We start from the raw sequence: 14,798 nt of genomic DNA on the forward strand, positions 1-14,798 counted from the left end.
GTAATGGCGAATTAAGCGCCTAATTAAGTTTAACGCATAATCCAGCACTTTCGTTATTACCTCAGACACCAATTCAGCTCTCCGCATCCTAAAGACTCGATCTTCTTAACATTTTTGACAGCTCTAAAACACATACTTACTCGTATATGTATTAACTACTACTTCACACGGCAGCTGGCAGAAACTGCTGTGTAACTTTAAGCATTTTTTAAATCCATGCCAAAACTGTAAGTTTTTTGTTCCAGCAGTTAACGAGTGCTACATACAGAAAAACACACACTAAAACATATATCGAAACTAGTATGTTAAGCATAAGGCTGCCTCTATCCCCTAAGTGTATTATATAGACGACGTTTTTAGCCTAAGCCTAGTGAGTAGATCTAAAATGCGCTTGTCACAGGCCTCCATGTAAAACTGTAAAACTCTAGTTGTACTTTTAAACGCAGCACTAAGCAAAGCTCTATTGTATAGTTGGATATATGCGTAACTGTATGAGGACTAGTTCAAGTTTAGATTCGTAATGCGACAATAATAAAAACGAAAATTATTGCAAGTGTAAAAAGGATTTGGTGTTTTCAATGTTGGTTACTTGGCTCTAAGGGAGAAGCCAAACCTCAGATTTCTACAAAGCTGTTGGTTGAATATCATTAGCTTTTTTTAATTTGATACTTTATCTAAATAAAATAGTAATTAGTTATAAATGATTTAAGGAAATCATTCAATTTTGTTAACAGCTTAGTGGGATAGCGGAGACTTTTTTTTTAACATTACTCACTTAACAGCAGCGTTCTAAAAGCTAAGACACTTTTCTTTACAGTGTACTAAAAGCAAGGAAATACACCTGGCAAAAGAATCCACCACAGCTAGCGAGAACATCATCCTCACCAAGCGACTGTTCCTTCTTAGTTAGCAAGTGCACAATCCACAGTTCTAGACATATCGATAGTATTGTTAGAACAAATATTTTAAGCCATCTCTATTTTGCAATGAAATTTTATTTAAAAATCTGGAACACTAAACTTAAGAAGACTGTGGAATAGCATATTTATTGTATACTTAGATAAAAATATTTAGCTTCGAAATAATAATATGCCAGTTAGTAGTTTTTCACTCATGCGTTTGTCTCAAATGGAATAATGATATAAAAGTATATATGGATAAATAACAATTGATTTATAAAAATAATTTTTTAAGGTCAGTATATATAAAAACTTCAAAAAAAAAAAATAAAATATTTTTAAATTCATGATTTGGCGCCTATCTTGCTAGTGAAAACAGTGAAAGCAGTGAACTAATCGATAGTTGCAGCTAAAAACCCCGATAATATCGTGTAAACACAGCTTTCCTTGGGCAGCTTTAGTTAGTTCATTTCTGTAGTTCGTTCGTGTCGGTTGTGGGTGTCAATGTTTTTTAATTTTATTGACAACTTTAAATATTAAAATTCGAAACGCGTTATTTAAGATATATATTTAGAAAAATATATATTTATTCAAAAATATAACGGTACATACGATTGGCGCGAAACAAGAAGCTGCTTAAGATATATTTAAAATCTAACTAGATAAGCCATATAACGATAATAGCACGTGCTAACAGGTACTCGGCAATTAACGACAGTTGCAAAAAAAAACACAAAATAAGAATATTAATAAAATCGCGTGCTCATACATATATTTGCCGGCTTAAAATAAAAATAGTTGTGGGCGAAGAGAGTGCGAAGAGAAAATAAGAGAGAGTGCCAAAAAAACGCCGCCTTGTTAATTATTAAGTTGCTGGAGCATATATCTTTCTATATATAATCCTATTCCGAGTGCTAATCGTTGGGGTTTTTGCCCTATGTGCCGCGTATGAAAAGTTAAAGAAGATTCGCTGGGTAAAACCGGTAATTCTCTCTGCCCCTTCTCTCCGAATATTCTCCCATTCTCCTTTTTGGCGCCCGTTCTGAGTTGCTTTTTGTTATTGTTAAAAGCGGCTTGTTGCATTTTCCCTTTCCACATCTTACACGCTTTTGTTTTAGTAATCAAAAATAAACGTTAAATTATTTTAAAATGTTAAGTGAAAAGAAAAATTGTATTGGTTCATTTATCGTGAGAGCTACCAATTCGGCTTAATATACTTCGGAAGGTTCTAACGGTGCCTCTGGAATTCCCGAATGATGAAAGGGGCACCGATAAAATTTCCGATTCGAAAAAAAAATAATCGTCTCGTTCATATCATTTCAATATTGGATTTTAAATGAGAGATAGTGCCAAGCCTCTTAGTGATCTTTCATTTTTGTAAATATTTTTCAACAACAACCAAAATACCAATACCGAATACCAAAGAATTCCGATATTACTCATTATTTAACCGTCCTACCACCCAAAATAACCGGTGTTCTTGTGATTCATAAAGCGTGAGGAAAAGTTTTCAGTGAAGTGTAGTGTCCAGGTGTAGAACCAGTTCCAGTTAAACGCGGAGAATCATGTCCAGAAATAGGGCCGCCATAGTCAGCGCCTTCCGGCTGTTCCTGCGACCCTCGACCACCACAACCCATCGTAGTCTCGCCCTCCGCTTGGCCCCCGTCACGACCTTTGCCCTGGTGAGTACTACACACACACACACCTATATAGTGTTGAAATACTGGGGAATACTGTCCGGGGGAGCAGCTGTTGCCGCCGTATCTGATCTATAAAAATACACGCACTTGTTTTACGAATGTGAGTAAGCCCATGGCTACAGTAGCGGGTGATATCGTAGTATCAAGATATTTTTAAGATGAAATAAAAAAGTAAATAGTGCCAGGAAGTTAGTCGTGATTCATTATTCTGAGTTTAAAAATTGAGAACAAAAATAACTGTTTATGATAAAATTTAAAATGATTTGTTTTTGCTTTTTAAAATTTAAAACTGCTATAAAGTTAACCGCAACTGTGGGAAGACAGATGTAGTTCTGAACTTTGTTACTTATACAGAAACGTTCGTTCCTTGTCCAAATTCTTATTTGGGTTGGGCACATTTTGTGTTTCAAATTATTAAAATTTATGCAAAGAACCAGTCTTAAAATACAATTTATAAGCTTACATATCTATATCTACGTGACATGCCAACATATGGCTCTCATTCAAGCTTGTTCTCTTTCTCTCCATTTCCCCCTTGTCTCTTTTGCACTCCCTTTTTGGCCGGGCAAACTTCATTTGGAGTTTAACTCTCTCCATCTTTTCCTTTGCCAAACTCTCTCTCCCACTCTCAGTTCCTTCTTGTTGTTGTTATTGCACCTGCGCGAAAAAAGGCCAAAGAAAGAACAACAAAAACAGCTGTCAGAAATGTTTATCATCACATGACATGATAGGTGGGAGGAGTTAGGAGATGGCAAGGGAGCGTAGATAGATGAGTGATTGCGGTAAATTTTTTTGTAAGGGAGAGAAGTTCGGAGCAATTAGCACTCGCTATGGCATCTCAGTGGCTATAAAACTGTAGGTCATTGATTTAATTAATTAGGGTGAGTCATTTTATTGATGCTGAGCGACCGATTTTCATTGTCTAACAATTACAAATGCTACTGCTTATCAGTGCACATTGCGAGCTTAGCTAAGTGAATCAGCGAAAGCATTTGAAATGAGAGTACAATCTGAGGTACAGTGAAACTTTTCTATAAAGAACTTTTTGTGTTCAAAATTTGAAAAATATGCAGATATTTTCTATTTATAAAAAATAAAATAAATGAAATAATAGCTTAAATTAAAGAAATCCTTAAAAAATGTATCCTTTTTGATGTTCCTCTGTAACCAAAAACAGGCCCATTCAACCGGCTGGTACTCTGCTAGTATTATTTCTTTTATGACAAACTCGATTTGCATACGAAATGATTAAATACGCCGTTATTTGCTCAGCTCAAGTGTCGGCAAAGGCGGGCGGCTTTTGAGCTTTTTTATTTGCAAAGAGAGCGGAACAAACAGAGAGCGAGTGTTGATGGCAGTAGGTCTGGGAAGCCCAGGGAGATATATCCACCGGGATTATTTACTTTTTAGCAGGTTATTTGCTCAACTTTTCCAACGTACGAGTGTCTGTCTCAATTTGCATTTTATTTTTGTTTTTCTCTGAGCTCTCTCTCTTAGCTGATTAAAGCAAATAGAAAAGGCAGCAACAAAGAAACCGACAACATAGATTGTCAAGCTCACGATTTTAGGAAACTTCTTGACCCGGATTTCCGTTTTTGGCATTCTAACGTGTCATAGTCTCTCCATAGCATGCTCTAGTTTTTCTTTTCACTTTAAATCTCTGGGCGTACGCGAAAAAAAATAAATAAAGTCCTGGGGATTTGTAGGATTTTTTTTTTCTTTGTTTTCGTAGAGCAGAAAAACTTTTATTGGCGCCATTTGGTCTGCCCCACAATACTCATGCACACATACAGACCTAGAACGTGTGTTGTTACAACTCCCCTCACTATCCCTTCAGCTATAGCTGTCTCTTTCCAGCATTTCCTTTTCAATGGGATTTTTGGCTTGCCCTCGAATTTCGGCATTTTTGCATTGTGTGTTGCCATTTGTTTTACTATATTCCTGTTTCCTGGGGCGTGGCACACACACAGACAGTGACAGTTGGAATAATAGCTAACCCCAACTATTGTTCCTGAAAAATTGCTAGCATATAGTACTAGCCAATTATACAATTATTTTTCGCTTTTCAAAAGTTTTTACACAAATTTTTTCATTACAAAGTTTTTAATAACAAGAAAAGTTTTAGAATAATTTTTATAGTAAGCTGTTGAAATTTCATAACTAGTTAGTAATATTTTAAGTTCTGATTCCTCTTTTATTAAACATTACATAAAGTGAAAAGATATACAGTTTGTTAGTATGAATATCAAAAACATATTGATTTCTGTTTAGGTATAATTAACCTTTTGTCTGACTAATAAAATGACGTATAAAACTTAAGTGTTACTATAAATACCTCCAGCCTAATAGTCGTAAATCAAATATTAATGGCTATAAACGATTTTATTGCCGTCTACATGATAGCCATTGTGGTCAATCTATTTTTGATACCAGCAAAACCTATTATTCTGACCACAATTGTATGTTTACGGGAATTTTCTCTACCGGTGCACAATAATTTTCCCAACATATGCAATAGGGCGGGGAGAGTGTGCTATGGGGGATCAATTGATATTTGATTAAATACACGAGTGCCATGATTCAGGCTTTGGAAGCGGCTTTATTTGTGCATCTCTGAGTGGGCCAGTGGGCAAACAGAAACACAGACTTCCATGGCAAACGAAAACAACGCGGTATTTATGCAAATGGAATTCATCATATCCAAAGTAAACCTGCACAGGTTGCACATAATGCAGCCCAAAGGTCAGCCGGGCTTAAAGCCAGGGCTTAGAGTCGTGGTGTATGGCGACTTTTTACCAAATCTGCTCATTAAATCAGGCTTAGTTAGTGATACTTAAAATTCATTTTTCAGCTATGCAAGTTTTTACCACTTTTCCTGCACACTTTTCATGGCTTTTAGCTGAGCTTAGCTTTTGCTGGGAGCTGCACTAAAAGAAACCACATTATTAGTACTGCTTTACTTTGAGAATGAAAATCTGTGAGGCTATATCAAGTTGGAATTTGAACTTTTTAAAAGGTTAAGTAAACAACCTTGATTGTAAATCACGTCACGATTGCCATATCGGCTTAATATTCTTGATCCACATTTTATTATAGACTGAAAGTGCAAGTTCAATACTCTCATTTAACATCTTACCAGTTTTTTACATATTTTCTTACTGATTATATTTTTCACTGCTTTTTTACACCCATCTTAAAAATAATATCTCAAGTTAAGAGCTTTTTCTGTTCTAAAAGATTTTTATAATCTTTTTTAGACTTACTCAACCTCGTTCACAAGTTTTTGCCTGCTAATTCCCAGCAAAGTCAAAGTTCTAGTAACTTTTTTTGTAGGCTGTTAGAGCTCAGTAAAATACTTAACTTATCAGCAGTTACTTTTTGACTTTCGCTAATCTCCTTCTTAAATACTATCAACTATTGTTTGATCAGCAAGTTTGTGCGGCTCTCACCTTAAAGTCCCCTTAAAAACATTCGACTTAACCCGCACACAAACATTTGAGCCGCAGAAAATCTGCATAATATAGAACTAGCATTTGCCACAACACACCCTTAGCCGCCCCTTCTCCCTAGGGCTTTTCCTTGCAAACTTGTGCACGTTTTCGCACATTTATCAGCGCTGCAAAATCTTTGCTTAGCTATCAGGGAAAACCGAAAAGCAAATTTCCCCACCAGACGTTGCAAAAATATTTGCATGCATATATATAGTATGCATGTTGCCACAAGTTGAGAGGATATTCGGGGTAATAGGGAACAAGGAGGCAAGGATTATACGCGTAATTAAAGCCATCGTAAACTGGTGGGAAGTGGAAGGGTTTTGAGAGGGCTCCTTCGCTTATGTCACAAACTAGCAAGACCTCATTAGGGCTCTCGCTGTCGCTTCATCAGCAGAACTTAAAGTTATGCCTCCGAAATTGCCAGCATAACTTGGTCGTAATATTATTCAACCGACAAATAGCTAACAGAGTGAATATCTTCTCGCCATACATTAAGCTGCACTGAAAGAAAAGGTTCTTAAGGGGATTTTTAGATGGAAAAGGTAAATATGATTGAAGAGTTTATCTTAAAGAAGATATGCAATTGAACTGAAGGAAACGCTAAGTCAAAGTGGTTTGAAATATAAGAGGAAAGATATTTCTCTGAACTAAAAACAAAGTTTGATTCTATCTTATAGAAAATCTATCCTTAATCCCAGTGTATTCATATTTATGTTTATCTTTGCCCTTTCCCCTTTGTGCCCGCCTGGTAGCCATGGTAATATAACTTCTGCCAACTTAGCCTTTGCCTGTGCATGGCCATTGCTCCTGCACTTGACTTCTGCTGTTGACAAGGGCGCCAACTGCCGAACAACCCCACATGTGAAACCTCCAACCCTGCTTAAACCCCCAACCCTTTTCTGCCACTCGAATCCCCCGCAACTTGTCGGTTTCAATGTTCCCTTTGATGTTTATCTAATGACTCTGAACGGAGCTGTGGCTGCATGTGTATCTAATAGATACAAGTGGCCAAAAGCCTTTTATGTATCTTTACTCCCTTTTCGCCCTTTTTCGTCGAGCACTTGTAATCCAATCTGCGAAACTATTTACAGTGCAGGTTAAACTGTAAGCGCCAAGGGAGAAAAAGAATCCATTGAGCATTTACCCAATTTCCCTTATCAATTTGTGTCGCTTTTTTTTCAGATAGAACTTATCAGCACTCACAGTCTGAATGAGAGTGTGGGCATATATAGAGGAATGCTTTATACATAATTCACTTGAGGCCACGCGACCCCGAATCAGCTTAAATAAATTATTTGTTCAATTTATAAAATCAACTCAATTCGATTTAAAGCATTCGAGAGGGGAGATCTCACGATTGCGATTGACCTGCGCCATAAAATATTTCAATGTTGTCAGCATAATTCTGTGGAAAGCCACTCGAGTTATTTGTGTTTGTGTTCTGATTTTAATTCAATTCTATTGACTACCAAAATGCGTTGGACAAACAGAGTGGGGAAGAGTGGGCAAGAGTGTGCAAGATTGTGGGCTAGCTGGCTCCTAATTTATTTAGCAAATATTTGTGGCGTTTGCGTTGGCCACTTACAGAACTCTATCGTTGGCCCCGAAATCTTTGAATAAATTCTAGACAATTTAAAGGCCAAACAAAAGGCGAGAAAAGCACAGAGTGAAACCCGCATAAAAGGTTCGTTATTAATTCAGGCCACATCGCAGGCTCTGCGGTTGAGTTTGGGTCCCAGGTTTCCTTCAAGTTCCTCCACTGGAGTCGAGTGTCAGCTGAGCTTGTTGTTGTTGTTGTCGCTTCTTTGGAATTTTTGAAGGCGCAAAATTCTCCTATTATATGCAAATTTCGTTGCGCTCCACAGGCGAAGGCGAAAGCTTGCCTCAAAAATGAGCTACATAAATTTTGGGTGTCCTACTCTCCTGGCTAGGTTCCTGGTTTCCATAATATCCACTTAAGTTTGTCACACGGGTGGTAAGTAGGGCTTTGGCAAAGACAAAAGACAAATATGAGTAGGTTACTCAGGTTCTTAAATCTGTAGTTCTTGTTTAAGGTATAAACTTACTTAAATTTCATTTAAATATTTAAAAATATAAGCAATTTCATGATGGATTTAAAAGGGAATAAAATATGTTGATGGGGGAATAAATTATGTATTTTATTATTAAAATTAAAAAGGCTTGCAAAGTCATTTCTACTATGTTTAACATTTCATTAATGGTAAAAAGTTGAATAAATTATTTTTTTAATACACATTTTCCATCACAAAATATCTCATTGGCTGTCCATTAAAAAACACAGCTTAGTCCTTGTAAAATTCTTGTTTTTTGTTGTCGCCATTCTAGTTTATTTTAGCCATAAAAAAGGGGACTGCATAATGTTGTTCTCATGCGGTTTTCACTAAATGGAGCACTCAACATGCGGTTCGGGTTTTTGTTGGCGCTTTTTTGTCGCCTACTAATTAGAATGGGATGTGGCCTCGGGTCCTTGCTGATAAGCATTGGGGCGTGGCCCGCTTCTCGCCTGGCCTTTCTTTCACTGAGACCTATTTTTATCGCCTTTTGTGAGTGTTAATTGTATTAAAATTAAAATGAAAATTAACCGCCTGCAAGGCCATAGCTCAAGCACATGGCCATGATACTCTCACACCCGTTTTTGGTTTCCTTTGAAGGAACAACTTTTGGAGTGGAATTTTCCTTCTCAGAAGGGAGAACGGAAAATTTCCCTGCAAGAAAATATTATTTTTTGCGTCAGACGAACACGTTTGCTTTGTGCAATTTTGTTTGACAGCCCGCAATGCCAGTGAAGTCCTACGTGTGGTTAACTAAGATATTGTAGTAACTAATTAAAGGCGAGCGCGGCTTCTGTTTCTCGAGCAATGGCCTGCGGGTTAATGGGTCATTATTTTGAGTGAGTAATGCAATTACTGAGTTGGTTTTTATGTTTCTGCCCCAGACTCCTTGGGCTTCTGACTCCTGATTCCTGGTTACGGTTATGTGCTAGAACCCACAAGTTTATGGTTTCCTGTTTCGTTGAGCTTTGTATTGACTGGATTGAGCTTTTACTAGCTCAATTTGTTGCAGCTTTTTACCACTTTCGAGCATGTATGTACTTTTTTGCATTATTTACTGATGGCAGTCCATCACCCGAGGCCAGGCCACAGACTCTATGAATATGGAATATGTGTAATTGAAATTCGCTTGGCCAGGAGGGGAAGAGAGGTTGAATAAGCTGAATAAAGGTAACACACGCAGAGGGTGTAAATGTCTGTGACTGTGTAATCCTTGTGGGATTTTTCCTTTTCCACTCAACCCTTATTACCTTTTCCAATTACAATTAAAGCTTAATTAACTCGAATTTCGTATTAGCCTTGGCATTATTAATTAAAACCAGCCTGTGACTGACATGCATTTCCCTTCTTCTGGTTACAGCGTTTACCTAATACACCTTTTAATTGTATCAATGAACGAAAATGCAATTCATTTAGTTTGTTCTTCTGGCGAATTTCCATTAACCAAATTGGCTGAATAAACAAACAAACCCAAAGGCCACTCGTAATATTACGTATACGCAATTAAAATGAATTTTACCAGACAGCCCTGGGCAGATCCCACAGCATGCATTTAAACTGAAGTAAAACGCTTACAAATGGGCATATAAAACTCACTTTTGGCCAAGTCTTAAGGGAGAAGAGGCGAGTAAACTTCAGGATGAAATGGCCTAAGCAAGCAGGCAGTTAAGATATTTTTTTGGGGGGAAAAACTTTCCTTTTGTCAGTTACATTTCCTTTGTGTTTTTACTGCCACATTCAAGTCATATTAGATTGTTAGAGAGTTAGAAAATATGTCTGCTTTTAACCACATTTTCCTGGCTATCTATGAATTATGAGGGCAGCGACAAATTTCTGGCAGCGTTTTGCACTCTTTTCTCGAGAAATAAAAAAAATATCTATTTCCATTTCGACGGTGTGTATCTTCGTATCTATAGGATGTCTGTGTGTATATTTATCACTTTGTGTATGTGGCGCTCATACTAATTTTAGTCCGTCTGGCCTAATGGCGTGTCTCTTTAATTTTTCTCTCTCTGTATCTGATGATTTTTGATAGTCTGCCCTTGTGTTGGTGCTTCTCGACTTGTTTATCTCTGTTTTTTTTCTCAGCTAAATATTTACTTGCAGAAAATCGTTTCTGGCAAAATCTATTCACTCTTTGCCAATGAAGAAACCAAGAAGAAAATCTACAAGAAATTCTGACTGCCTGCTGTGAACATGTGTCTAATTTATTAGCTTTCTCTCTTTTGGTTTTTCCTTTTAATATATTTATAGAAATTTATTGACTTGGCTTGAAATGTTGTGGAAATGTTACCGGGGGATTGCTCCTTAAGCCTTATCCTGTCTTCGATGTCGTCGTTCCACTAATCTCATTTCCTTGGTGATTTGCTCACTCGTTTTACTTTTATGATTCATTGCCAGCAGCAGCCTCAATTTCTAAATAATAAATTGCTTAGCAAGAGACTTCTTCGTTTTACGAGCTATTAAATAAATACATATATCTGTGCGAAGAACTTCAACTTGCATTTCAACGGTGGAACGGACAAATTGCCTTGATGGGTATTCATTATTCCATTTGGCCCGGTCTTAACGAGCTCATTCAGAGACAATCAAACGCGTAAGGAACAATATGCTCGACGACGGCGTGTTATTCTTGGCTAGCAGCCCAGGAATGCACCACTTGACACGCGACTTTGTTGGCCAAGAACAAAGGGCTGTAAGACGAGTGGGCTTGCCTAGGGTTTCGCCTGTCCCACAACTTTCTGGCATGCATGACTTCCTGGAACGGCAACTTTCCATGCTGAATTCTTTGCAAGGGGTCCTTAAAATTTAATTTCAATTAATTTAGAAATTCGCTGGGAAGTTTCTCAAAGTTTTTGTTGTCTAGAAAATGGGGCAATAATAAAATACATAAAAAACAATTTAAATCACTCAAAAGAGGGGCAAGAAATATGTTAATGTCATGATTTATTTTATGTACTAAACTTTTGTGATTTTCTTTTTAGTTTTTTGTTTTACTTTCTTGTAATCATCGAGGTTTTAAATTTTAATTTCAATCAACTTAAAGTCTGTCTTTAGGCTGGCTTTCTTGCTTTAAAATATGAAAAGCAATTTGAAGAGAGGAGCCCCCAAATGAACGAGAGAAATGAAAATGTTATGCAAATTACACGAACCACTGTAATTTTATTTTTATCTCTAATGTTGGAAGACTTTTTTGTTTGGCATTTTCGTTGTTTTCCAGACGAAAAAGATTTGAGGCATCCCGAGACAGAGAGCTCTCCTTTTGCTTATTGTTATGGGCCCAGGTCCTCTACTTATTTTCCTCTATGCTGAGAGCCTTCTTTGTCCTCGTTTTGGTGTTTTTATCCTGGCTGGTCCTGTGTGCTGGCTTGTTTTCCCAACAGCTGCCTTGAGCGGAGACTAGAACGCCGCACGTGGTCATAATATTGTCGGGCTCATTAAAGGACAATTGCTGCAACATGTCGCAGACAGAGGCCAAGGATGTTTTGAAGCTTGCATACGGCTGATTCCTCACTTTTAAAGCTGCCCCAAAGCAGAAATTAACTTGGAAATGCTTTGACTCAAGTTGCGGTGACAACTTTCAGCTTATCTTCTACCGAGAAAAACAGCAGGTGTAATTTATGAAATTACGTTTTCATTTTCATCTCGGGGAATAAGCCAAACTAAGCTTGAGCTGCGATTTCAATTTATTTGGACGATCGTAAAAACTTTTGCCAGCAAAAACAAAAAAAAATGTGGCATACTTGCCGGCTGAAACTTGGATTTCTTTGGCTGTCTGTCGGAGCTTGTTAAATTTATGTGCCGCCTAATGTTTCATTTGCTTCCTTGGCAATGCCTGTGGGGCAACTTTTTAACATTTGATGCTGGCTAACAGCTCGTCGGGGGTCATAACTTTTGCCTTTACCCTCCGGCTTTGCCTCGCAGTCTACGGAAAAGGAAAACTCTGACCAACTGTCAGAAATGTTCTGCAGCATTGTCATTTGAAGGCAAAGTCCATCAATAATGCGCGGCAACAAATCACCAAAAGTTTCTGCGGCGAGCTAACAAAATTTGATATATGGACTGCGTGGGCGCGTGTTTGGGGAATTTATTTGCCATTTAAATTTCAATTACTCGTGGGAAACATTTGATTTTCCTACATTTTTTCAAGCGCATTCGAAAGGGCCTAAATTATTGAAGGGCCTGATTGGAGTCAAGCGTGAAATCCAATCAGTAAAAGTTGAAAACGGCGCACAACACGTGCATACCATATGAGAAAACCCGTAATTCCCCATTCGGGTCTAAAACGGCTGCATATATACGGCTGTACATCCACACACTTTGACAGCTGCACCTAAAATTATGCAATGTTATTTTATATTTTCAAGCACAAGTTCAAACTGCGAGGGTGGTTTGTATATATTTCAGCTCTGTGAGTTTGAATAACTAAAGGAAATGGAGATGTCGGAATGGTTTTCACTATTGCCAAGTTTAATTTATGGGATTTGTTGTTGAATTTATTAAGCACTTTCAACAGACTTTCAACGTGCCTTTGGGAGAGTTTAACATTTTAAGTGGTTTTACAGTTTTAAACATTAAGTAATTTCAAATTCATAGGCTATAAACTTGGATACTGTTGTAAAATTAAAATTAAAATTAAATATTTATATTTAATATTAAATCTTTTCCTGTTAAAACTCTAAACTTGAGAATTTTGCAACTTTGAAATCCTTTCCAGCGTCCCAACTTGTTATTGTTGTCAAAATGACAAGGTAAACGGTTACGGTTTCGATTTCCTTTGCCCGTTTGTGTCCTCCCTCGAGTGTTTGTCTGTGTGTGTTTTTGTCTGCGTGTGTGATTACTCATACGCAACGTTGCTGGTAGAAGGAAAAAAAGTTGTAAAAGAAAAGTGACAGACGGAGACCGGGTTGTGGGCTAAGGCCACACAAACTCACTAACAATAACTGTATTTACGCATCCCATTTTCCCTTCTCCCTTCTCCCATTTCCCTTTCCTTTTCCGCTTTTCGTCTTCTTTTGTTTTGAGTGCCAGTTCGTTGTCGTTTTCGTCTTTCGTTATGGGGAGCACGTGATTTCACCAGGGAGCATTTTAACTTAATTAGGTAGAGCCGAAACATGCAAAGAATGCCAGTTCTAAAATGTGGACAGAAGTGGGAGTCACTGAATATGTTTAGAAGAATGTACAAAGTAAGCTAGGGTGGACTTTAAAGCTGCAGAAATCAACTTTTTTTTGGGTGAAATATTAAAGAAAAATAAGTTTTTCTTTCCGAAAATCATAAATTTCTCGGTTTTAGGTAGCTCTTATATCTAATACTTAAATTTAGAGAAGGTCCACCCTAAGGTGCACTCCCTTGAAATCACTCCCATACGCACTGTGATGTTATCGTTACTTTTCATGATGATAGGGGCATATAATTTACCTTTATACGCATGCATTATCATGCCACTGAGCAGCAGTAGCAAGATCTATGGGCAATTTAAGCCACAATCAATATTGCGAAATGGAGTCATTAATGTTAATTTGCAAATATTTTCTCCTCCCTTTCCTCCAGCACTTACGGCCAGGCCATGAGCTACAGCAGCAGCACAGAAGCTTTGCATCTACGGCGGAGGATGATGAAGCGAGCGGTGGCAAAAAGTCGGACAAGCATAAAAAACCGACGACGGGAGGTGAGTGTGGTTGGGGATTGGGATCTCGTTGGAGATATTCTGTAAATATTTTGCTTTTAATGCGGATAACTGATTGGATTTGACAACATTGTGGGGTGGGTGGAAATGCGAGCTTATCAATCATTTCCATCACAGGTCACAGCTCAAGTCGACATGTGGAAGAGCAAGCAGAAGTTAAGGGAAATCAAAAAGAAAAGGAATCAAAATTGAATCAAGAGTTTGGCGGGGAGAGTAGTTCTTCTTGTAGAGAGAAAGGTTTGAAGGAGAGTGCGATGAATCAAGAAGCTGTTCCTGTTGATTTGATAACCAGAATTAGAAAATTTATAGAAACCAAAGGATTGTGTAAGTTTTGTAGGTTTGAGAAAATCAAAATTAAAGCATTTAACTCTTATAAGGTAAAGAAAATTTAATCAAGAAAAGAATCATAAATAGAAAAAAAAAGAAGAGACTGTTAATGAATAGAAAGAAAACTAAAAAGAAAACTTCTAAGGGTAAGCCATGAAAATATTTTTAACTTTTCGCACACAAAATTTTGTTTTTCACACTAAGGAAGTAATTGAATTTTGGAATTACCAACATCTAACATCTTAATTGACAAATTTTATTAGCAAATACCAAATCGAATATCATGATTTGTAATTGATTAAACAACGAAATGTGTCTCCCCTTTCTAATCTCATTATTACCTCCAGATGAGTCTTTGCTTCAAGTCTATAAATTATCGATTAATTAAAGATTAGTTTGACCAATTAGTGGCTGTTGTGGTCTCTCATTTATCTGCACTTTGAAAGGCATTAGACAGTTGTTTTTGTAATGAAAAAGAGCGTGCAGCCCATTGGCTTCTGTAAATTAAATGCATAATAAATAATTAGACGACAGCTGTCGGAGCTCGTTAAATAAATTGCATATTTATTTAAGTATAAATTTATAATGTACAGGTGAACAAAGGTTTGTTTTGCAAATT

At 37.3% G+C, this 14,798-nt stretch overlaps 1 protein-coding gene across 2 annotated transcripts in view; it reads left to right on the top strand.

Annotated features, from left to right (window-relative positions):
* Nucleotides 1–1,355: 1,355 nt before the first annotated feature.
* The window catches only part of LOC108114231 (calcium uniporter protein, mitochondrial), a 50,003-nt gene continuing 36,560 nt past the window's right edge, over nucleotides 1,356–14,798 (top strand). The window contains exons 1-2 of one of the 2 annotated variants that reach the window (XM_017225101.2): nucleotides 1,356–2,581; nucleotides 13,717–13,834. In XM_017225101.2, the coding sequence (XP_017080590.2) occupies nucleotides 2,465–2,581; nucleotides 13,717–13,834 (235 nt within the window). In that variant the 5' untranslated portion in view covers nucleotides 1,356–2,464. The remainder of the gene's footprint in view (nucleotides 2,582–13,716; nucleotides 13,835–14,798) is intronic. The other variant, XM_017225102.2, reaches the window with a different exon arrangement.

The sequence above is a fragment of the Drosophila eugracilis genome, unplaced genomic scaffold (assembly GCF_018153835.1).
Source record: "Drosophila eugracilis isolate 14026-0451.02 unplaced genomic scaffold, ASM1815383v1 contig_2154, whole genome shotgun sequence".
In the NCBI taxonomy this organism is placed as follows: domain Eukaryota; kingdom Metazoa; phylum Arthropoda; class Insecta; order Diptera; family Drosophilidae; genus Drosophila; species Drosophila eugracilis.